The sequence below is a fragment of the Anopheles coluzzii genome, chromosome 2 (genome assembly GCF_943734685.1).
Source record: "Anopheles coluzzii chromosome 2, AcolN3, whole genome shotgun sequence".
Taxonomy (NCBI): domain Eukaryota; kingdom Metazoa; phylum Arthropoda; class Insecta; order Diptera; family Culicidae; genus Anopheles; species Anopheles coluzzii.
In genome coordinates, this window is record NC_064670.1 from 16,593,720 (window position 1) to 16,619,343 (window position 25,624).

Sequence of the window (25,624 nt, forward strand, 5' to 3'; positions counted from 1 at the left end):
CGCCGTGTCCCCTCTCTGGCCGCGGTGCAAGCGCTCTCCTGCTAGACTAGTTTTTGCAGCAGCAGCAGCACGCAGTTCGGCATCGAGCAACAATTTCGCTCGAGTGGCTGGTGGTGGCTTTTTATTCAAAGCACTCATTTGCGACGCGAAATCAATACCGGGGCGGAAAGAAACACGTCGTCGTCGCTATTGAATAAGCCATCCGCCTAAAAATGACGCCTTACACACACACACACTGGAAGGGATGGGCCGGGAAAACGCTCGGGCGGAATGGATGGGCATTTAAAGGCTGCTCGGTCGGGCTATTAGCTTTGTGCCATTATTGTAATACACTCTTCCGTTTTTTTTTTTGCTTTTTATTTGATTGTCCCCAACGATTGCTTTCGCTTTCGACCGTCGCAAAGCACAAAAGGACACCCGGGACGGGAAGAATATGGTCCCGGGATGCGCGTGTGGGGTGGCATGGCGTGGCAGAAGAGTCGTTTCAGAAAGAGTAAGAAAACGCGGACCGACGCCACGCCCGTGGGCATGGCAAAGGATGTGTGTGCCATTGTTTGTTTGGCGCGTATTGTTGCTTTGTTTTGTGTCGCGCCCGCCTTATGTCCCCGTGTTCCGCTCTCCTTGTGCGCGATGGTCCTCCGATTGCTCGGTAAACAAACCGCCCACCCGGTAGTAATCGGTGCCCCGCGGGAAGGGAGTGCCTCGCTCGAGACGCGAACAAAAAAAGGGATCCATTACCCGCAAAGTCAAGAGCAACATTCGCGCGGGGTGTGTGTTACACGAAACCGTGGTTTTGGGAAAATTTGAATAAACTAGATTTGCATCACAACAGACACAGCGGCATCGCTCGGTTTGGCAAATGGACGAGCGGCCCGGGGGGACCGGGTGTCCGGGTGGGAGCCCAGGGAGGACGAGTAAAAAAGGATAAGAGCGTTTTGTTCGCTGTTTTGGCTCGGGCTAAGCCCTGAGTTGGCTGCCGAGTGCCGAGTTTTGGCACACTCTAGATAGCTTAAGGACCAAACGAAAAAAAATGGGATATATATACACACACACACGGGGCTAGAGGAAAACAAGCAGCACACAAAAAATAGACATCTCATCGAACAGACGAACGAATGAACTTTTTAATCCAATTCGACAACTCGATTGGGGCGGCGTAAGTGGTTTTGCTGGTACTACACCGGTGATTCTATTAATGCATTATGCTGTTTGGATGTTTGTCTAGTCTTTTTTTGTTGTTGCTTGCTGTTGTTGTTGCTGCTGCTCTGCTTTGTTTTGGACCAGTTTTTTTTTTCAGCCGACTGAACACATCACGGAAAGTGCTCTAGGGACAGATGCCAAACGACGTTCTTGATGCCAACTGCACTCTGATGTCAGCTCCGTGCTTCAGGCCTCGCACTATCGAACGAAGAAATGTGACTCTAAGATAATTGAAGGGGGAGAGAAGATACTCCCAACAAAACTAAACAAAACAGTAAAAAAACCAAAACACACACACACACATTCGGGAAACAGTCTGAACTCATTCCCGCTAGCAAAGTGGCGAGTGCATAAATTAAAGCCAAAAAACGCCCGCAAGGGGACATTTCCCCTGGCAGGATGTTGTAGATACTGCTGCTGCTGCTGCTGCTCGTCTTGGCGCGATGATGGACTGGTAGCAAATGCAAATTGAGTAAACGGGTTCCCTGTTTTTATGTGCGTTGCTAATGAAACTGACTAAACAGTACGCAAAACAACAGCGCGTAAAAAGCGCAAAGTCTCCCTGCAGTGCCAGGAAGGAATGGATGGACGAGAGTTTTGAAAACAACAAGAAGCGTTGTCGAGCGGCGCACTGCCAGGATTCTTCCCTCAGGGCAGTACCCGCGGGGCAGTGCGGCCTTTGTCTCCCTTCGAGGCACTGGGCAGGATGAGTTGCGTCGATTAATTCAAACGATCCTGCCCCGGTATGATTCGGTTGCTGGCATGGCCAAATGGCATTACAAATGATGTGATTAAACGATTTAGCGATAATAAAATTTGAAAAGATCTCATTAAAACGCGTCCCAGCGCTGTGACAACTCGGTGTGTGCATGTGGCCATTCTTTCTGTGCCATTGAGGCTTTCCCCCCGTTGTGACAATGTGTGACCGACGGGACAATTGAATGGGAAAGAGAGAGAGAGAGAAAGAGAGCGACTGTGAGATTTGATCAGCCGCCGACCCGTGTGCGTTAAAACCCGAGCTAATCCATAAAAATCGCCTCATCAACATGGACAAAGGTGAGCAATCTTTCGGCCCGATCGATGTGGCACTATTATTATTAGTATCATTATTGTTTTAAATAGCAATATACCACCGGCGTTGCGCCGGTGAGCAGCGGCAAGGGAATGCCAATGTCGGGCCGCTCTCTAATACACCCCGATTAATACCGTCAATCCGGTGGTACCGGGTACGCCACGTACAGCGTTCCGGAACCACCGTGCGTTCGGAATCGTTTTATTACCCTCCTCGTACCCTGCCTGTGCGCCAAACGATGTATCGACGGCGGTGGAGATGTGTTGTAAAGCATATCGGATTGTAAAAAACTCACCATCTGTAGAGAAAGAGAAAGAGAGAGAGAGAGAAAAATGGTAATAGTGATTAGTGATTGCACAAAGCCAATAGAACGATAACAATAAAAGCGCCCGGGTCGTTGTTGGATGGTGGGGAAAGGTGTTGCGAGGAGCAAGCCAATATCGTTTATGTTAATCATGATCATCATCGGGGGTCGTCATCATCGTCGCCGTCATTGACACAATCGGTTCCCGGGCACCCGGCAGGAACGAACGCTGGGGCCGATTTAATATGGCAAACAGAAACGGCACTAAACTTTATCTATCCGGGACGGGAATTACGACACTATACAGAACAGTTCGCACACACACACACCGGATGGGCGAAAATTAGCATCCTCGATCGAGAGAGGGGTTGGATGGGAATTTGATAAGAAATTGAACGGAAAATCAAACGATGGGGCGAATGGGAAGCAAATTTTTACGCAACCGAAACGACTCCGCAGCTCGATATGACATCACGCGTGTTATCACATTGAATACCGGAGTGCGGATGTGTGTGTGTGTGTCTGTGTGTGTGGGTTTGTGCGGGGGTAGAAGATGTTCCGGAAGTTTTACGGCGGAAGACTACCGCCCTATCTATTATCGAGCATCTTTAGCAGAAGCACACAATGGGGATGTAAGGAACGCATACGGCGTGAATGACACGGTTGGCAACAAAAGCTTGTCGGGGATGGTTGGTTCGCAAGGGAACGGAACTCCACGAGGATCACCCAACTCGTGCTGAAGGCAAGATGGCGCGCGATAATGATGATGTGGTTTCAATTTTCCTTTCCGCCAATAAACCTCGCCCGACCCTCCGGGCGAAATGGCAGAACCCGGGAAGATATTATCCTTTCAAGGCAACTCCCACGATCTTTCGAATATATTCAATCGAAAAACCCCCGGACGATGGTGCGAGAATTACGCGGAGGAAGGTTGGATGTCTGCGGTTATCCTGCGGATGCTCATCATCGTGCACCGCAACACTCGGTTCTTTGGATCCAGCCGATGGACGCGATGGATGAAATGTCTCATCCATTGCTTCAGCCACCCTGGACAGGCCGCGAATGGCGGTGCGAAGTTCGGAACGCCCGTGACAAAACCGCGACCAAAGCCCGACCCCGGCACTTCCACGACAGCCACGACGACACGACGGAGCGTAGCGATTCGGGAGTCATAAAAAAGCTGTTAAAAATTTATGCTCCGAATGTTTACGAGCCCGATGATTGATAAACTGGACCGCGTTTAGGATGCGACCGGGACGCGCGCGCGGACAAGATGCCGTTTGATGCCCGGATGGTATTATTGCGTTTGATACCCACGTCCCATTTTACGGCCCCGGTCTGCCGTCTGGTCCAGTTGATTCGGGCGATGAGATTTTTACAGCCTCACGAAGTCGCCTGCTTTCGGGGGAGAAAAAGGAGTCCCTATACTGTCTGGTGCCGAAGAGTGCACTTGAACTGTTTGACGAGGGCGTTGGCCACAAGGAGATACGGGAGAGGAGAAGGTTTTACGACCTCTCCGGTGCTTGAGGATAAGACATCTGTTGAACAGTGTGGCAGCCTGGGCGAAACCGCAGCCCGGCAAGATATCCGCAGCTACCGCGGAGAAGCTACAAACTCACGTCCTGTGGTCACACCACATCACAGCAAGCGACCAAGAAGTTCATTGATAATAAGATAAAAGTATTTAACAGCAATAACAAAAGCGCGGCCCATCATCACGACGACGTGGTCTTTGTGGTGGGTGGGTGTGTGTGTGTGTGTGTGTCTGGTATGTGGAGGTCATAAAAAGGCTTCCCTTGTTGTTGCTCTTTCGTGACGCTATCGAAAACCGGGCCCGAGATGTCGGGTGAAACAATTGACACCATTCCGGTGATTATGGTTTGCGCTGAAATGGGAGTTGAATAGTTGCAAGGAGCACACCGGGGGAGTGTGGGGGGAGCAGGAAAAAATAAACCAACATTAAAACGGAGGAATTGAACTTTTCTGACCAAACCCCGCAGCTTTGAAGGCTTTCGACATTGTTCAACAGTACGATAAAACCTTTTTACACCCATCATTACCGCGAGCGATTTGATGGGAAGCTGGGATGGGGCAATGATGGGAAGCAGCCGTAGAAGAAGGTGTACCATTCTCTGGTAAGGACTCGTGCAGGATGCTTCTTGCCTTTTTGCTTGACGTGACGGGCGCTATTTGCTCGTCTAGCAGTGTCTCTAGCGGAGCGGTGGTCGGTTTAGCCGGCCACTGCTGCATGATTAACAAGATCCATTTAAATGAAATAATAATGGACGAGTGCTTACGGGATAATTTTCGGGCGTTGAACAATTCCCGGTAATTTTAGGATCCGCTTCGCTCGGGCCCCCACCAACCACGGAGACGCGTTGATCGAAGCCCGTCCGGATCGGGCCGTTTTGGGCCTTCTAATTTTCCATTGTGTGGTGGTGTTTCTTCTGCTATTGAGTCGTACGAAATCAATTTCGAAACCCCTATTCATTGGTGATCTATCGAATGAAACTGTTCCGTCGTGCGATCGTTAGTGTTCACGGCGAACCGTGGCAAATAGCAGCGGCCCACGAAATGCAAAGACGCGAACGCTGGCCAGGCTTTGGATCTTTCGAAAGACGGCTGGAGGTTTTTCTGTCTCGCTGTGTACCTTCTTCATGGCGTTTCCACGCTTTCCGATCCGATCCATGCCTAGGGAACGGTGCAACTGGTACGACGACCACGAACCCCGGGCGTGCTTACAAAAGCGTAGAAGAACGCACTTTGTGGCGCTCTATGACCACGACGGGTCTCCGCGTCCGGGCTCGGGGGACGCTGATGTGGACCCGGCCGCAAACGAGTGTGAATAATTGCTTTTCAATTATACAAGATCATCAAAACTAATAGCCGTGGCTATTGTGCCGATCTGGCTGGGAGGGCGTAGATAGACGAGGAGCAAAAGGTCCCCGTCATTCCCGGACGGCAAAAGGGATCCCGCGTGTGGACCGTTTCATGATCTCGCCTGCGGATTAAAACGGGTACTACTCTCACTCCATGGGATCGTGATAGACACACACACAAACGGGCCCGTGACCGAAGTGAAGGGCTCGTCAGACTCTCTCGGCCGTCCCAAATGACCGGCCGTCCGATAATTGTAGTCATCTTGCCTTTCATCTGTGCAAACCGCAGACAAAACCTTGTGGTCGCGGTGCAGGCCGTGCCCTGCCCGTCGCTGCTTAGATGAAGGGGCAAGGTTTATAAAGAGAGCCTCCGTGTGTGTGTCTGTGTGGTTTTGGGGTGTTCGTTTTTCTTTCTTTTAAAACATTTCATACGCCGTACGGGCTCGAACGTTGCGTAGTGGTACTTCTTTTCACCTGCGTGAGGTCACACAGCACCCTATTGCGCTTTGATGAGTTCACCTGTGTGTGGATGGTGTTGTATTATTTTGTTGTTGTTATATTTTCGTTGGATGAAACGCATTTGGGAAGAGAAGTATTGAAACGATGATTATGATGGTTTTTGATGCTCGTCATGCGAACGTTTTCATCGTCCAGAGGGCCGCCTCGTGTCAAGCCGGCCAAACAGCGCATTTGACCATCTCGGATGACCACAAGTGTCAAAATCATTTCATCGACAACATTAACACGCTCTTGTCGGAATTACGGTGCGCAAGTTTTTGTGTGTGTGTGGGAATACCGGGACCAGGGAAATAAAAAAAGTGCAGTTTTAGGGACTTGCTGGTTTTGCTTGGCATGTCTGCGAGCTGAATGCGAGTTTTTGTGGGCTTTTGGTGGAATAGTGACACAGGATCATTTAAGCGACCTGGTACAAGTGTGGAACAGCTTTGATTTTTTGTTATTATTTCAATACAAATGTAAGATGAGGTTTATTTTGCAGAGGAGAGAAAAATCAAATAGAAAATAATACATAGTTCACATAAATAGGACCGTTTTTAGCCTAGCAAACTCATTTGGTCCTTCGAACCGGATTCACACGTTCAATCTTTAGCTATCTTAGTGTTTTTGCATTATGAAACGTGATTTTAGTTTGTTGCTGCTATTGAATAGAGATATCGATTGTGAAATTTGGTATCAATGGGTATCATGAGTGTTCGGTAGACCGTGGTTTAAGTAAAATGTGATCTAGAGCGTCATATCGGGTGACGCTAGCGCTCGTGCGCGTCATTTGAACGCAACAAACAATGTTGTCTAGGAAACTTTATACTTGCACTAAACCGCAACAATTGTTCAAGCTGTATTAATGCATCCAGTGTGTTTGTTTTGTGTGTGCGTGGGCGATGATGTGGGGAGTCGCTATACTACTTCCATCACAAGCACAACCGGAAAGATCGCACCACACAGGAAGAATTCGATAATAAAACGATGCACTAAACCCGTTGTCATTGCACGGGTCTTGACAAAATAATACGACCCTTGTTGTGCACGATCATCTGCAGAGGGAATTATATCCTCCTCATAAAAACGCCACATACGGTACACATTAACGCACCAAGTGTACCAAGATCTCGTCCAACAGTTTTGCAAACTTCTCTACCTAATTTCCCTACAAGAATGGGACGAGCGAGCGGCAAACACACGGAAAGACAAGCATCGTAAAATCGGTTCGAGCTCCGGAATGTCCCATAACCGTTTTCCCTTTTTTTCTCCTCATCCAACATTCTCCTCCAGTTGTCCCTTTCGGAAGGAAGATGCGGGTGTGCGTAGCACCAAGCGCTAATGCGACATTTGGTCGTTGTTAGCTGCCTCGGTGCGTTGGGTTTCGGCCTCTGCCGCGCGCCGTTAATTTTCGTTTTTCACTTCGCTGGCGCGTTTCGCGGTCTCGCGCCCCGGGTGCGAGGAGGTAAAATTATGCAGAAAAATTGTATTTATGGACGGCGCTGCTGCTGATGATGTCGCCACGTCATGCAACGACGCGCGAGTGCGTCTGCCAAAAAGGGGTCTCGCTCATTCACGACCTGGGGTGCTGTCGGGGGCTGCTGAGCACTGCAGCTCCGGCCAGCCAGGCATGTGCATGGCACGGCGCCCGAGGTGTGGTGTGTCCGGGGGTGCGCAGGGCCCGGGTGGAGTTGTCGAAAAGCGAAACTTCTCTGCGTGATGGGGCCATTTTTAGCCTGTCGGGGCGTTTTCTATCTATAAAACATCCTCATCTGCTGGTAGCGCAGCATCATCTTCATCGTGTCCCCGTCGTCGTTGTCGTCGTTATCGTCATCGTCGTGGTCGTTGTCGCTTGTTTGAGTGCATCGTGACTAATGCAGTTTCATCATGGTCGAGTTGAGGAACGCTCGTTGGAACAGTGCTTCCAACCTCGTGCTGCTGAAGATGTGTTGTGGAGGATGGAGCGCCACCAGCACCGTATGCAAAGCGAGCCCGGGGCCCGGGGAGAAAACCCCGTGCGGAAATATGATGTGACAGTTTGGAAGATGGGATTTTGCTTCCACTCTGTTGCCGGTTACCCAGGATTTTCATCCCACCGACCCCTTTAAGGTCATAATGCTACACCACCGAGAGAATGTGTTCTCTACATCCGCTTCAGCATCGCTAGGGAGGAGGAGGGGAGGAACTTTGTGATTGAATTAGTCCACAGAATCTTTCTCGACCAGTGTTAGTCTCAGTGGGATGAGAAGGGGTTCGTTTTCTTTGGCTACCGTATGTTTGCTGCTAACAAGACCAAAGACCAAATGATTGCATAAATCGCACGTGAGAAGCAGAAGAAAGAAGGAAAACAGCAAAACAAAACAAAAATAACCAAAAATATACAAAAAACTTCTTCCGACTCCCGTCTGGACCTATCGGGAAGTCTCTAGTCGTGCGTCTTCCGGCCCTTTTGGAGGTGAGAATGTAAATCACCTTCCCACCAAGGCGACGACGCACTTCACGAATGTTCGTCTAGTTTAGGCGCTGTATGCAAAACTATCGACTCGCCAAAACAACTCGCCTAGACCTTTCCTTGATGATGATGCATGGCGTTCGATTACCATGCCATGAATACGGTTCCACCGCACATAACAGACCCGGCAATGGGAACTTATTGAATCATCCGGACATCCACGATGGCGCGATCAAACGCCATGCACCGGTATCGTTTTGGGAATGGTGGACGACGAATTTAAAGAGCCTCTAAATGAGGCTCCATCCCCGTCCGCTACGAGCACCGACCCTTTCCCCGCATAATCTCGTGTGCGTGTTGCTTGCACAATGGTTGCATATTGTCGAATTTGTTTTGCATGCTTAAATGCTGTCGATCAGGCGATCAGCTTTAACACAAGGCGCCCGAAACAACAAAAGACCCGGCGACCCGGTATCCTTGACCGTGAGATAGAGGGAGAGAGGGAGAGCTCGTGGAACTGGCACGGCGACAGCTCTGTCGCTAAACCTCCCCGCTCTTCCCTCTGGCAAAGTTGAGTGACATTTTTGTCGATACTATATATATAAACCCTCGAGCTGTTGCCTCCACGCCACGGAAAAGCACCCGACAGGAGAAGCGGGCAAGCAAATAAATAAAGAAATCATCATCGTCCCTCCATTGTTCGGTATGATTGATCGTTTGTCTGCTCGAATGGTCCCGTCGGGGATGGTCGTTTCCCAGTGTCCACAAGAAACGGGTCGGGGAACGGAGAGGAATTCGGTCACGAGTGGTTTCGCATTTCGAGCAGATTTATTGCACTCGAAACACTTTCGCGCCCAAAACAACGCCGCCTGCCGTTTGAAGCGCGTTATGCTCGGTTCGGGATGATTGGGATGAAATATTTAGTCGATTCGGGGTCGGGAATGCCCGTAACCCGTCGTCTGGCGCGAGACTGAGGGAAAGCGCAAACGAAAAAACACGCACGCACGCACGCAACAACCACCGCTGCGTACTCAAATTTGTCGCTTTAACTGGCTGGTGGCGGAAAGCCGGCGGCACGGTCAATGTTTATGAGTGCGTGTTTGTTCCTCCTTCAAGCAGTGGTACCAAAAATAAACTATTACTGTCAAAAGCAAAAAAAGAAGGAAATATTAGGATCCCAAGACACAAACACACATTCATTCGTAGTCAAACCGTTGCGTAAGAAATAACAAATGAATTGCCAATAGTTTGCGGCGTTTCTAGTAGTAAATAGTGGCCGGAGAAAGAAGGGGCACAAACGGGATGGGAAAAGCACGTAAAGCCCAAAGCAAGGGAGCTGGGTGGGGGGGTGTAAAGGGTGGCGGTGGCACACGATCAATCGACAAACGCGCGCGACCGAAACGCAAACCGGCATTAAACGCCGAAAAGCGAACGCGCGCGCTAAAGTCATGAGACAGTCGAGTCATGTCCGACTGAATTATAACAGCTGATTCCACTTTAACTTGATTAATAGATACTTTTCGGCAGGCCGGCAAACCGGTCCTAGAAGTCGTAGGCCATTTTTTCGCCGCTCCCTGTCACCTTCCCGTACACCTCCCCAGTGCGTGTTTTTTTGCGCGCACCTCCTGGGGTGGGGGACGAGTGTTCGAAGCGCCACCGCGTTGGACACCCTCCAGGCCCGAAAAAGGGCGTATCGAAGTGAAGTGGAGAGGGGGCGGTTTGGTGGTGGTGGTGGTGGTGGTACCAGGAAGACCATCCATCTTTTCCCCCGCTGTTCCCGGGCCAGTGCGGGGTTCGGTTTGTCGCGTTTTTCAAGGTTCCCGCTTGGCTGTGAGTGTGCTTTTTTCGGGCGTTGGACATTTTGGAGACCCTCGGAGAGAGAGAGCGAAAAGACAGCGGGGCTGCAGCGGGCGTTTGATCGTTATTTTTAACCGAATTTCGTGTTCATCCGTCATCCGCCCGTGTCCTTGACCGTGAATAGGCGATATTCTATGCGAAACGCATAGCGGCGGGCGGACGACGCGACGCAGGGACGTGGTGTGGCACAACGATTACGCTGCAAAGTTTGGGTATTTGCACTATTTTGTTTTTTTGTTGTTGTTTTGTTTGGCGCGAGACGGGAACGGCAAACGCACGACCCCACGAGGCCCCGTTGTAGGTCAATGGCTGAGGAGTGTTTTGTTGTTGTTGTTTTTTGGTGTTTCGCGTGAAGCATTTGGACGTTTGCAAACCTCCGCTTCGCTCCGTGCGCGCTCTGCACAAAACCGAAAGCGAAAGCGTGCGTGAAGTAATAATAAAATCGCCCCAAAAACACCACGAAAATAATGGTCCCTCCCCACGCCTCAAAAGTGTGTCATGCCGACGCGGTGACGTGTGAGAGTGCTGGGCTGCGATCGGTTCCAGCGTTTCGATCGGTTCCGGCTGGTTTTAGCCTGCTTGCAGGGGTTTGGAGATGATTATCCACCTTTCGTTTGATCGCTCGAAGAAATTCCCCCCCCCCCCCCCATCTCCTCCTCGTGTTTCACGGCAGGGGGTGGCTTTTTAATGTGTCAAAAACAAGTAAAAACCCATCCCAAACACTGCTGCATCGTTGCCTCACGCGAGTGCTGGCCCAAAAGATTGTATCCCGATTGCGATGATCGATTACGGACGATCGCAGCGGAACGAGCCGTGGAGTGAAAAGGGATAGAAAAAAAACGGACATATATTTCTTGTTATGCTTTTTAATACACACTCGCAAACCCCCGTCACCCTTAGTTTATGGCTGTTAAGACAAGAAATGAAGCAACGAAGCAGCAACAGCAAAAACAATCATAAAAACGGAAGGAAAGACCCCTGCGGGACCACTTACAGAGAGAGAGAGAGAGCGAGAGAGGGAACGGTAGAGCGGGTGGAGGCATTTAATTTTTCTTAAAGTAATAAAACTTTGGGCCAAGGTTGGAGGGGAAGGAGCAAGAAGCATAAACTCAGTGCAACTGCCTTTACTCATCCGGCGAGCGGACCTTGCGGTGCTCGATTGCAGCGTGAGCATGATAGAACACAACGATGGTTCTGGCCCGGACGGTGGTGGCGGGGAGCAGCAAAACAAAACACTTTTACTTTCTCATAAAATTGATAGTAACATCCATTAAAACGCCGTTGCCGGGAGGATGTGCTGAGCCGCGGTGTGACGGTGGAGGTTGATGGTGGCCGACGGTAACCTTGTAACGCAATGGCGAGTTGCTTAAACCCTGGTGCTAAAGCTTGAAACACGACGATGACTTTGAGTAGTTGGTTATGCTGTTGGTGTTATTGTGTATGGATATGTGTGTGTTGTTTTGTTCGCCCCTTTTTAATTTACTTTGCTCGTTAATTCATCCACGGCAGCGTGTGTCATTTTGGGGCTGGCCTGCCACTGCTACCCCGTGGAAGAAAGGTACACTCATAAAAAAAAGTACCTCCTCTCCCTCTACTCTATCTCTCTCCCCTCTCGTTGCCCCTGGGGTGATTAATATTTAACAGATCGCTTGATTTAAGATCGCTCGTAAATAGTAAACCGGAGGTGGTGGTGCCAGTAAAGCAAACAATTGTACCGCCAGCACCATGATCAAGGACCTCCGCGGTGTGATCGTAAGTTATTTTCACACACCACAAACGGTAAGATCGCGGGAGAGGGAGTACTACCGGTGTATGTGGTCAACCGGCCGCTCGTAATCCTATGACGTACGAGATGGCTCTTTATTGGACTGCCCAGTGTGTGTGTCATGCACACATGAATCATGCGATTGTTCGAACCCGGGGCCAACCGGGCAGATGAGGCAGAAGCGAAAGTATGTTACGGCGACTTGACCGGACCAGAAAGGCTGTTTGTTGCATTGGAAGGAGCTTTTAAAGCCGTTAATATGAGAGCATTTGTTACATTGCACTCACTTCCATTCTCTCTTTGTGTGTGTGTGCTTAAAGGGCATTCCAGGTAAAGGGGATTTTTACGAAAGTAGTAAGTAATTTCCATCTTAAACTCCCTGAGACGATGGGGCGGTATAAAAATACTCCTTCTCTCGACACAACGAAGATGATGGTAATGATAATGATGATGATGATGATCATTGTTATTAAGCTGAATACGATTATTGGTAAAAGGGTTTCGAAGCTATTTGTTCGGCGAGAATAATCCCCCACACACACCCACAAACGACAGTCGTCCCAGCGTACTACTACTCACCAGCATCCGCGGGGTCCATTCCGGTAGGGGGTTGCGCCGACAGGGGTCCAGGGGTGCTGCCGGAACCGGGCGACCGCACGTCGTCGTTCAGCTGCCCGGTGTACGATATCGATGAGCTTGGCGGTCTCTGTCGGCACGATGGGGGGGGGGGGGGGGGAAAGAGAAACATGATTAGTTTGTGATGTACAGGTGTAAGGCATCAATTAACATGCACGAATCGTTACGACTAGCGACAAACTAACTAAGCTACTACTACTACCAAAGCTACAGCTACAAATGGAATTTACAGAAATTGCAAAAGAAACAAAAAAGTGACTACAAAAGTCGAACCAAAAACCGAACCGAATAACTTCAACGTTTCATTCCTCCTCCAAACAAGTGCGTAGCTCGTGTGAAGTTACGCTTTTCGGGTGTATTGGATCACGAGATTATCGCGATGCTGGTTGAAAATGGAGCTGAAAATCGAAACTGACAGCTTTTCCGGCTGTATCGACGGCGGGATGGGTGGGTCGGAGGGTCCGAAACGGTTAAGCAAACCTCGGGCTCGGGATCGACCCAAGTCCCGAGTAAATTCCCGGGACCGTAATCCGTGGGCTATCGCGATTCGCGCGGCCAGCGATGCGGAAAATATTGATGCGAAATTTATCACGTCAAATTGTGAGTTTTCCCGGGGTTTCCATACCCCTGCTGCTGCTGCTGCTCTATTGTGTACCGTGGCGGCACACGACACACGTGCGCGTGTGAGCTTTGGTGTGTTGTGTTGTTTAGCCCGTGCCCGAGGTTTGCCCGGCGCGAGGCAAATGGTTCGTTCGGTGTTGTGGTGGAAAAAGGAAAAAGCGCAAACCGAGCGCAAAGCGAGATATCACCGCGGGACGTGCAAAAACGGGGGTTCGTTGGTTTGTTTACCCGGCGTGCGTACACCACAATCCGCGGGTGATCGGCATTTTTTACACGGTTGTACGGGCAGACCTCCCAGTAAAAGGCTTTCCAGCCGATTGGATATTAGCGTCATATCGCCGGAAACCTGGGATCAGCGATACGCACGAAGGGTTGAGGGAAGGAGAAGGAAGGAGGGGTATATCAATTGTATGAACCTGTTTGGGCTGGGTTCGTTACACATTTCTCGCATTTTCCCCGCCACGTTTTGCTGGTGCGAAAATATGGTAAAATTTAATAAACACAATCCACGGGATTTTTATTTTTTCCGCTTCTTCACCAGCACCAGCTTTTCCCTTGGTTCAGTTTTTTTTGACTGCTCGCTGTGAGCCAGGGGGTTAGGCAGCTTGTGCGCGTGGAGGGGTGCCTCCACAAAGGGAAGCACGGCGGCGGACGGACCGCGGGAGCAAATCAGGTATGGCACGAGACTTGCGTCCGAGGTTCGTCGCTAGCTAACAAAACATTCATTTTCCCGGCGGGGTGTCGCTGGCCAGTTTCAGCCGTGCTGCGGCGTTGCGGCCATTCCACTTGCAGGAAGCGAAAGGGGTTCCTAGCAGCGGACGACGAGCAACGGGGACGAGCAGCGAACAAAAAGGTCAAAACCGAATAACCAAAAAAAAATCAAACATTTTGAATGCCCCATGAAGCCTTCTGCGGGTTTGCGCGGAGCCACACCAAGGGCCCAAGAAGATCACAATCACATACACACACACGCGCGCTCAGAGAAGGAGGCTGAAAATGAAGAAAAGAAATCCGTCCCGCAATCGAACCCCGGGCGGTGTAGACGGACGGGACCCGCGCTCTCTAAATCCAATGATTTAGTATCCCACTGGGATATCGTTAAAATGACTCGCCTGATACCGATCAGAGCACAAGGAGGAAGGGGGGGGGGGGGGGATCAGGTTTGAATTTTCCTGCCTTAACGCTCCTCCCGCCTTGCGTCATCATCATTTCAAGCGATGGTTATTGTTTTGCTTCGTTCTTCTCGTCCATTTGGTCTTTGGACCGGGCGAGGCGGGCGGTGGCTTTGGTTAAATGGTTCCTCTCTGTGGTCCTCATTGGACGGTAATAATTTCCCACCCGAGGAACGAAGGAATGGGGGGAGGGCTGCATGCGTCCAGCGGCGTAGGAATCCTGCGGTGCGCTGCGCGCTGTGGCAATCCGTTCCCCCCGCTCGGTGGGTCCGTTCCGTAATGCGCCGATTAACGAGTTGAAATGGAAAAGAAATAATAATAACACTGCTTGGACAATGGGGCGTATGGTCTCGCAGGGTCTCGAGAGCACCGTCAGAGCAGTAAGCGGCCGCTGATGATAATGGTACAAAACTAAACATCACACAATCGTTATGCACAGCGACACCAGTACCGGTCGCCTGCCCTTCGGTACACGTGTTAGGCGTGTTAGGCTTTAACCTCAGCAATGACGCTCCGCGCCGAATGAAGAAGACGCTGAGGGAAGCTTAACGTATATAATTACCGATCTTGAGAAGAGGCATTTGTCCAGACATTTAGGGTTGGTGGGTGGATCTATAAAGCCTCTACCCGTCTGCGAGAAGTCTCGAAAAGCTTCTGATGCTGGGATATATTGGGGATCAATGCACACCCGAACCCATCACAACGTATGCATTTTGAGAGGAATTAGAGCAGGCTGCACTTTTGAGGCACTCGGGTTGTTGTTCAACGTGCCCGTAGTGATTTAATTTGTTTGCAGCCTTTCCTTTCCAACAGCGCTGGAGAGTCAATATTCGCCATTGTGTCCGCAAACCTTTGTAGGTTCGAGAAGGTTGTCCGGGGCTTTTTTTGTGTCTTGTTCCTCGGCTCCCAGTTGACACAATATATAAATATACTCCTCCCCAAGGCGTGTCAGGACAATGTGTCACCTCGGCAAACATGACATGGGGCGAACGTTTGATTTGGAGATCCCGTTTTTCCCTTGTCTTTTTGTTGTTGTTGTTTTCGCTCGGCGTGAAAACTCTGCTTACGGGTCCCCGTTGTGTCACAGTGGAAGATACACCAACTGTGCACGACTGTGGACTGCCAGTGTGCGAGTAGAATGTAGAATGTGGGGGGGGGGGGGGGGGGGAGGATGGGATTTTTCAGTCTGACAGCGCCATTTTGTTGGTTTTTTGGAGAGTGCTGAAATGTGGTCCCCGAACCACGAGCACAAGGACCCCCACGATGGCATGTGTCTGTGTGGATGGGTGTATGTGTGCTTAACGTCGAGCGTACGGTAGGAGGATGATGTCTCTGCAGCGTAAGTCCTAATCCCAGGATACACTCTGCTGCTGTGCTGGTGGTTTTCATCCATTAGACAGCAGCTGGTTGTGCACTTCCACACCGAAGGACTCTCGGCACTCGGCGTATCTTCTGCAGACGGGCAAACCCGGCACCCCCGGCGGGCCCTTGCGTTTGGCGAAGGATGCTGAGCGCATATTTATGTAGGGCAGCTTCAATTCGGCAACCATTCCTGTTGTTCATCTCCGTTCTACACACACACACACACACTCGTCCGCTGGAGTGTTTCTGTTCCCCTGTGAGCACTTTCTCCACTTAGCACCGAAACGGAGTGCGAGTTGTACGGTTGAATTCGAAAATAAAAGAACCATTCTTTCCCTTCGTCCCGCGGCCTCTATTTCCCCGCGGTGTGACAGAGCATCAGGGGCGAGGCAAACAGTCTTCTCCAAAATGGCTCTCTCTCTGTCGTGCGCCTCTGCCCGTCCTGGCAAACCTGCACCACGACGAGATCTTGAGCCCCGGTGCCAGTCAACTATGAAATTCACCTGTGAGTTAGACCCACCGTCTCCCACTGACTGTTTCCCCAAATTCTTGAGGCTCTCGCTCGCCAAGAAAGCACCAAAAAGGTCTTGCCTTGGTGTGTGTGTGTGTGTGTCCCGTGTGCCGTACGCGTTCATCTTTTTCCTTCCCCCGTGGGGATTCGGTGGAAGCCGGGGCGAAGCCTCAAATCCCACCGGAGAAAACAGCGAGCAGTGGTGGGAGTGGGGGAGGAAATGAGTCCGCCATAAATCACTCACCCTCGCCGTTCCTTGCTTTCCACGTCGGTCGGTCGGTCGTGCTGGGGATTCCGCTTGTACCGTTTTTCCTGGCGACCAAAAAACCGGAAAAAGTCCTCCCTATCCCCCCCCTCCCCCTTCTCTTCTGCCCTCTTCACCCGCACCTTCCTTCTGCTACTTTCGCCCGAAAATGGACCAATGTGTAGTGTGTGGGGTACCAGGAATACAGCAGCAAGATTCTTTCTCTATCTCTTCACTTTCCTCCCTTCCCTGCCCGACCCTGCCCAGCACCGACATTCCCATCAGCTCGACAATTTTCTCGGGTCTGCGGAAAAACAAAGAATTCTAATCAAAAAACCGTTCCAATTTCGGGTTCGCTTTCGCTTTGCCTGTGTGCTGTTGTGCGCCTTCGTTATGGATGTGTGTTGATGCTTTATATTTCGGCGTGCTCCCAGCTCGCCCCCTCTACACCAGTCCCTTTCCCCTCTCCTTCTCGTACCCATTGTGGTACGGTGGTTGCTTTCGTTCGAAGATTCTTCTTTTCTATTATTAGTTCCTCCCTCACAGCACACACACACGGTACGCTGCTGTCGTCCCATCTTCTGCGGTGCGGTTCGTAGCTCCCACCTAAATCTCCGACCACCTCTCTCCCCACCGCTCGGGGTGTTTGAGAGGGGGGGTTTGTTTCCCTGGCTGCCATCCCATAACTCAGGTCGCCCTGCAGAGGGTCGCATTTTCTAATTTCAATAGATACACATCGCTTTCCAATGTTTTAATGCCACGTGTCTTCCCCCCCCCCCCCTATTCCCTGTCCACTCCGGTCCTGATGGTCGGCTGTGGGGAGCCGGAGGAAGTAAAGAAAGGTGGCGCACAGGACAGACGCGGACAAGTTATGCTCCTTATATTTTTTGTTTCTTCCTGGGAGTGCTCTGCTTTTTTTTCTCCTTTCTGCTTCTTGCACTGTCCTCCTGCCTTTCGCCGCACGGTTTGTTTCTTGGATGTTAATGAACCTTCTTTCTAGGTTGCTGCTGGTGCTGCTAAGATTTCTCATCACGTTTGGAGGTTGTTAGTCTTGGGTGTGCGTTTTTTTTCCTCGTTCGTTCGTTTGCTGCCCTTCCCATCCCGCGACCCATTGGTTCTTTATTTACAGCGTTGGGGGATTGGCTTTTTTTTGTTGTTCACTGTTGTTCTTACTCCCTTTTCTCATCGGCCCCTTGCGCCGCTCAAAGTGCAATTTAATTTTCGGGAAAAAAGTACCCTCTTAAAAGATGACGTCCAGAACTCTCTCCCCGAACGCCTCTTTCCACGAACCTCCACGGTGAAGGTGGCGACTAAACGATCGTTATGCGGTCGGTTGGGCCCCCGCCGAAGCCGGAGGGATCGCTTATTTTCCTCCTCCACGCACGCAGGGGCGGGAAAATTGTCTGACAGAGCCAGCGTCTCTAGGGGGTGGATGGGGGGGGGGAGGGGGGGAGGTATTGTAGTAGGTGAGAAGTGCCGCTTTTCACTCTAAATGCCGTAATGCCCCCGTGTCCCTCGTGCGGGGTGGGATAGGGAGTTTTTTCGTTGTTATTGTTGTTGTTGTTGCTGCCGCTGTAGTTGTGTTCGTTCCTTTGGTTTCAATCCATTTTCTTATTTTAATTTTCAAATTCCCGTTCCGTTCCCGCCCAGCCCAGCCCGCGTGAGATGCTGCCCGGTTAAGAACATGTGGATTTAACGGCGTTCCACGGGGCAACACCGGGTGGGCAACGTGGGGGGGGGAGGAGACGAAATGAGACAGCGATATTTATATTGCGGGTTTCATATTGAAATGGTGCGCACACACACACACACAGGCACTAGGGAGAGTGTTGATCAAGAGTGTGAAAACCGAAATGATCTTATTGAAAAGAAGGATTCGTTAATCCGTCTCGGTTTTCATATGCTATTTCGGCGCAGCGCGTTTACCCCTTGACAACCGCATCGAACCGCCTGTCAGTTATAATTTAGATCTTCTCAGGGCCTGCTTTTTCCCTCGTCTCGTGGGGTGTTGTTTTTTTTGGGTTTTGCTTTTGGATATTGCCTTACCACGCGAGGCTGAGCGTGAAGTCGTCGAGTTTTCCTTTCCGAGGTTGATTTGCTGAGACGGATGGATGTTGCGGAAGACTCATATTTGTCTGTATGTCTGTGTGTGTGTGTGTGTGTGCTCAGAAAGCAAATCGATTCCATCTGCCCGTCGAATGCGCTCCAGGTTTGGGGCATGTAGGATTCGTTTCCCATTTTCCAGCTTGCCACACACACACAAAAAAGTGCAAGCCGGGGCAACGGCGCATAATGATTTGCACATTGTGTTAAAAACCGTTTGCCGTTTGGATGTGCGCCACGCTATATGCTTCGATGGTGGGAAACAAAAGCCTAGAGCAAGGCGAGAGCACCACCCAACACAACAAAAGGAGTAAGATCAGCAACAACATCGAAAGAGAGAGAAAGAGAGAGAGAGAGAGAGAGAGAGAGAGAGAGAGAGAGAGAGAGAGAAACGGCTAAGAAGAAAGCAAACAAACAAATTTGGCCGCGCATTTTATTTAAATAGCTCCTCATCAAAAGTAGACACATTGAAAGTGCATTTCCGTTACAGTTGTAGCGTGAATTTTAAATTATATCCAAACCTGGGCAAAAACCCCTCCCCCAGATCGGTTTTGAGGTAAAAAACAAAATGACTGTCGGTGTGTGTGTTTGATTGTTTATTCGATTTAATATTGTACCGACATCGGAATTGTCCAGAGGAGGAGGGGATGGATGTGGAAACATTAAACAGTTCATGTTTCCTCCTTCTCCTCCCCCCTTCCCAGCGGGGTGGAAAGAAAAAGGGCCAAAACTTTTCTGATCGATTTCAACGACAAACACACACAGACACACACTTACTACAGTGCTTTAAAGTGTCACTTTTAATTTTCTGCTTGACAATGAACACAAACAAAAGGAAGCATTTGTGCTGGAAACGCGTGTTACAATGGCGCACAAAGGTGGAGAGGGAAAAACTTTGCACGAAAAATAACACGCTTCAAATTCATTACACGGTTGTGCGGTGGTTAATTTTCAATGGAAAATCGAACGATGGCGTATGGCGGTGGGGTGTGGGGGAGGGGGAGGAGGAGGGGAGCAGACAGAGTACTGCGAAAAACGTCAAGTTAAAACAAAGCAAAATAAACCAAAAAACAAAACAACTGTCGAAGAAAACATGGCGTCGGCATGGAGACGTACAAATGGCGGCCTGCTCAACGATGCTGAGAGTGCATGTGTGTGTGTGTGCATTAAAACAACAGCACACACACACACACACACTGTGCGTGATGATTGTTGTTCTGTTTGTTTGTTTGCTTTTCCAACATTTTTTCTTTGGTTCACTTTCATCGCACCCCCATTTAGCCACCCGTCCCCCGCAGTTTTCCACCTGCAACCCGTTTTTCCGTTCCCTTTCCGGCAGCCCAAATGGGACACAGGGTTGAATGTTCTGCGGTGACATGGTAAATATTTTAAGTGCCCCTTCTCCTGGGGGCACTCTTCTTCATTCTGTTACCATTTGCTCGCTCGTGTGTGTCTCGCTTTTCCCGCGTTTTGTTTTTGACAATTTGACAATGTGCCGTTCTTTTTTTAATGTGTGTGTGTTCGCCCCCCCAACGGGAGGGTTGTGTAAGGGAGGAAAAGGGTAGGGCACATTTTTACCCCCAAACCCTGAACTGCCGAATCACGCAGAACAATTATTTGTTTTGCGCAAACGGATAGCGCACCCAGCGCGCGTGTTCTGCTCCCGTTTTTCGGACACTTAATCATTGCGCGCCAACAAACACATACACGCACATGCACAGGGCGAATGATGGGGATGGTTTGTGTGTGATTTGGTTACGTTTTTTCCACCACTGTTGCTACACCGCTGCAAGCCAAACGGCCCAATCTTTTCGCGTGCGTGTTTACAAAGCTAGCAAGTAGATGGCTGGTTAATGTGCGAAGAAAAGCAGTGCAATGCAAACACGGCTTCCACGGCATCTCCAACCCGAAAAGTACACACACACACACGCTGGTTTTAATTGATTAATTCAACAGATGACACCCCCGGCGGGCTTATTTTTGGTTGAAAGCAGCACCAGCAATCGAAAACAAAAAAGTGCTGAAAATGAAGTAATCGGTTAACCAGCGGACCCGAGCCGATGTGAGCGAGCCGGCGAGTGCGGGGAAAGCGTCACAAGTGCGCACCGCGCGCTGTTGCGGTGTCGTAAAATAAATTATTCAGCATCATTTTCTGTCGAGTTAATGATCCAGTTTCTATTTTATATGTATTGTGTGCGTGTGCGTGTGTGTGAGCAAGTTTTTGGTTGCCTTGTTCCGTCCTTGTTCGGAGCTCAGTGGTGATGTGCATCGATAATTTACGATTGCGTCCCGGAGTGCAGTGCCGGAGTGCAGTGGAAGATCGATTGATTAAATGTTTAAATGTTTCCCCGCCGCCGTCGGCAATCCGGTTGAGAGGGAGGGAGGGAAAAAATCGTACGTTTATTTGTTATGAGAAGAGGAGCGAAACAAACACGGCAGGCAAAGGAAGCACACTTGTAAGGAAGCGGGGCCGCCCCGAAAAGGTTATCAGTGCGGGCGCGCACCGCTCCAGTTCCCGCTTGACAGGCAGCAGCGCAAGAAGGCGGGCGGCTGCTGCAGCTCGATGCATCATGCTTGTTGACTACAAGAAATTAGCTCGTAAATTGCGGACTGTGTTACAGGCAAAACGTGCCCGGGCACAAGCAAACCATGCAAAATGCAATCCCCCATGCACACATCTATTCGGAGATGCTCGTGTGTTCGATTTGTGTTGGCAGGATGGCTAATTTAAATAAGCAAAAGCATCAATCCAAACCTTTGAACCCCGTGTGCTTTATGTGCTGCAGAAAAAAAAAAAAAACAAAAAGTGTTTGCAAAAAGCAGCAGCCACAAAACACCCTCTCGATGCCATCTGCATGCGGTGGGATATGCAATGCAACCCGCAGGCCATCTTTAATTAGCAAGCGCGCGCTCGAAAAATTCGAACCACCGGGGCCCGATGCAACCGATGCTCGCTATTTAAAGTGTGTCCGGGTGTGAGCGTGTGTGTGCAGTTTTAAAGGCACCTTTAATAGAGCTGGGGCCACCCAGGCCACCCTCCCGCCAATTGTGCCACGTACGTGGGGTGGAACAGTGCGCCGTGAACGCGTTTTCCCCGCGGCCCAAAAGAGCCTCTTGCCCCGCGTGTGGGCCGCGGTTTAAAGTGCGTTCTCGAAAATTTATGACGAATAAAACCTTCATTGACCTCCTGTTCCGACGACCTTCCCAAGCGCACTTCCCTTTGCCTCCGTTTCCTTCCACCTCGCCAACCCGTACCTATTTGTCCCATACGGTTTGCTAAATGGGTCTTTCGAATCGCGGTTTCCCGAGCAGCCCCAGCGAGAGCAGCGCGCCCCATGGTCAACTCGCCAAAAGGGGAGAAAATCGATTTTCCTTGCAGCAGCCAGACGCGTATGTGTGTGTGTGCAGGTTGCGTTTGGTGTGTGGCCGGAATTTTCGTCCATATTCCAAAACTTCCCCAAACACACACACACACACACTCACCCCGTGTGTGAGTGTGTGTGGAGCTAATAGATTGTTTGTTTTTGGCCCCTGTGCATGCAACGGCGATGATGCTGCTGCTGCTGCTGCTGCCCGTGATGATGCACAGCTACAGCTATAGGCTTCGTGCACGGTCGCTATACATTTTGCGCGGCCTGTCGTCGGGGGTGCCGTCGGTTAAAACGACCGAGCCGAGTCTGCGTTTGCAGCAGTGCAGAGTGCACACGCAGAGCCGCCGGGAGATTGCAGCTTCAAACACGCTGGCTTAAGAGGTCCGGGACTTGGCGAGCCGGAAGGCCTGGCATTGCAACAAGGGGTCATTGCAAAGCTGCTCTCCTCGGCTCAGCTCAGCTCCCTGTGGCTTTACCACGCCACCCTTTAACTCCACCCGGGCCCAACCGCACCGGGATGGAACTTGAGAACTCGGCACCGGCCACCAATAATAATGGTAGTGGTGGTATTCGCGCAGTCTTTTCCTCCCGCTCGGTTGGAGTGACCGTGGGGGGAGGGGGCCGTCTATTATAATTGCTCATTTTTACTTCGCTTCCTTCTTCTTCTTGGTGCGCGAATGGGGCGCGTTTGTAATGGGGTCTGGGAGCGAGGTTTAACGCACAAGCTTCTTCTTTTTTTTTCTTTTTGCCTCCCCTTTGCAACCGCTTTGCGAAGCTTAAGGGGAGCCCATTTGGCCGTGCTTTGGTTCATATCTTTTATACCGAGCTAACAACCACATCCCTGCCCCCCTCCCTGCCCACCTGCCCGCGTGCCATTGTTGAGGCACACATTTCTCCTCCCTCCCACACACACACGCACACACACACTTGAGACACTGTGAAGGATGCGACACACACTGGGCTCAAGCCAGAAACGCATGGCGCGAAACACTTCACGGCCGCGGCGCGCATACGATGGCCTCTGCGTGAAAGTTGAAGGCGTAGCTTCGGAGCCTTCGGCAGAGACGGAGAACGTCGGGGTTGCGTTTGGGGATAAAAAGAAGAGGGCAGAAGCGAAGGAAAAAGATACGCTGTGTCATGGTCCGCTTCGTGTAAAACCATCACGCATAAATTAGAATCAGCGAGTTGAAGTTTATTCACATAAATTAGTCAAGAAAGCAAATGGACGGGGTGTGCGCGAGCGGATCAACAGTGGAGGAGCCCTCTGGGGCCGACCACTGAGTGACCACACTGCCGGGACCCTGCGCGAAAAAAAAGGGAAGCGAACGCGCAATTGGACGCCGAATAATAAGGTTAAGAGGGGCTGCTTCAAAAACGTGAAGAGAGAAGCGGATAAAGAGTGAACAGATGAGAGAAGAGCGCTCGGGAGGGGTGCAAAACGCTGTAAAGAAGTAAGAATTAACCATGCCTTTGCCTCACAAAAGGGAGAGGTAGGGGAGGGGGATGAAATGCACCAGGCGCGGGAGGGAAGGTGCGGAAGGTGATAATGAGGGATGGTAAGAAATCGGACAGACAGCAGGACTGCAGTGCGATTGGAGGAGCAATGGAGATCGCTCAGGCTAAGAAAAGATGTACACACACACACACACGAGCGCGAATACGCACAACGTCCGATTGAACTGATCATCTGATGCGTGCGAACAAAGCGCGAACCCTCCCCCTACCCTCCCGCTCCCCCCCCCCCCCCCCCCTAGCAAAGAGCAGAACAAAAACCATGTGAGAAACAGTTCAAGAATATTCGTTAAGCGAACGAAAGAATTAAGAACCGAGCAACGAAATGGAAGAAAATAAGAAGAAGAAGAAGAAGAAGAAGAAGAAGAAGAAGAAGAGCGAGAAAACAGCGAATTAAAGTGTAAGAAAAGGGCAGCAATGCACACGGGAGGGAAAGAAACAGCAAGCGGAGGAGGTAGCACAAAAACAGAAAACAAGAAGAAGAAAATAAGACAAAACACAAAAAAAAAACGAAATGGCGAGGAAAATGTTTGATTGAAAAGTAAATGAAAAGTACGCAGCAGCAGCAGCAGCAGCAACAAAAAAAAACACAGAAGAAAGAAAGAGAGAAAAAAAGAGTTGAAATAAATGAGAAAATGATAAAGCGAAGCAAAGCAAAGGGGAGAAAACAGAAGAAAACGAGGATTTCGCTTCCCGGACAAACAAGCGCACTCAACTCGCGGTCCGGTACGTACGGCAGGGAGGCAAACGCAACGCTCGCAAGCAAGCAAAGCAGCAGAGTAAAACAAATGCGAGGAAATAAAAACGGACTCAGACAAAACAGATAAGTAGACTGCGAAGACACAGAAAGTGCAACAGCAGCAGCAGCAACAGCAAGTGAGCAGCGCACCGGACGTAACCGAAGCGGAATGAAGTGCGCACGCACGAACGCACACATACACTGATGGGAGAGGGAAGGAGAAAGGGGGGCATGCTTACAGAGCAGCCCTAATTACACATCCCCCCGAGAGTGGTGGGGGGGGGGAGGGGATGCAGGGTACGCAAACTGCAAGCAAAGGGCCACAGACCCCCGCGCGCAAGGAATCGGCATCGAATGTGATTTAACCAGCCCGATAAATCGAACGGATGATTAATAAAGACCGTGGTCTCATTAAACGTCTGGGCCAGTTACGTACCAATGGCCACTGCCGACCTCCCCTTGCTGTTGTCCCTCTGCTTGCCTGCCCTGGCAATGGTTTCGTATTTCGATTTTGCCGCTCCACTCCAGCCAGCGCCCGTTTTGCGCTAGCCGATAGTTTTGCTCACTGTGGTGTTTGCTCCGCACTAAGGCAGAGTGAACACATACAAAGAGTGATGATGCGAAAGGATAAACCCTTCGCCAGCAAAAGCCCGACGCTAAAGACGCTCGTCTTGCGGGCACAGCGGGAAACAAGCGGCAAGCGCTACCTGGCAGCCGCGAATATTATATTATGTATCCCTCATTACGATTGCATTACATAGTGCGGCGGATCGCCTACTTCGGCCTGCTCCTGCTAGCTCCATACTTTGCGCCGTGGAGTTTGAAGGAGTTTGGTAAATGGTGGATCGCATGTTGACGCTGCCACCAGAACACGGCCACTGTCATGAAGTTTCTCGCACACACACACACACACACACTATCAGGCAGACACACAAACGTCAGAATCGCGAAGACCGAGCGAAAAAGGGTCGTTGACTGGCTCCTGTTGGGACTGAACCCTGTGTGTGTGTGTGTACTCCGGTTAAGAAATCCTTTTGCGAATCCAATCCAGCACACCGAGGGGGCAGTGCAAGCGAGACAAATCGAGACGAAATAGCATTTTGCTGGGGTGAAGAGACTACTAGACGTCACTGCGCGGGGTGGAGTGCGCATGTGCGCAAGGACACACGCGGGTGAAAGAACAGGAAGAAAGTTTTGTGTGGCTGTGTGTGGCTGTGGGGTTTGCATCCCTTCCGCCACGGACTAGAGGACTACGCGCGCACACACACACGCTGCTGCTGCTATTGGTCTCCGAATTGGCAAACCGTTCGCCGGTACATGCGCAAAAAG

At 50.6% G+C, this 25,624-nt stretch overlaps 1 protein-coding gene across 7 annotated transcripts in view; it reads right to left on the bottom strand.

Moving 5' to 3' along the window:
• The window catches only part of LOC120948957 (homeobox protein homothorax), a 190,508-nt gene that overhangs the window by 51,423 nt on the left and 113,461 nt on the right, over positions 1-25,624 (bottom strand). For all 7 annotated transcript variants that reach the window (XM_049607105.1, XM_049607108.1, XM_049607106.1 and 4 more), the window contains one exon: positions 12,604-12,730. In XM_049607105.1, the coding sequence (XP_049463062.1) occupies positions 12,604-12,730 (127 nt within the window). The remainder of the gene's footprint in view (positions 1-12,603; positions 12,731-25,624) is intronic.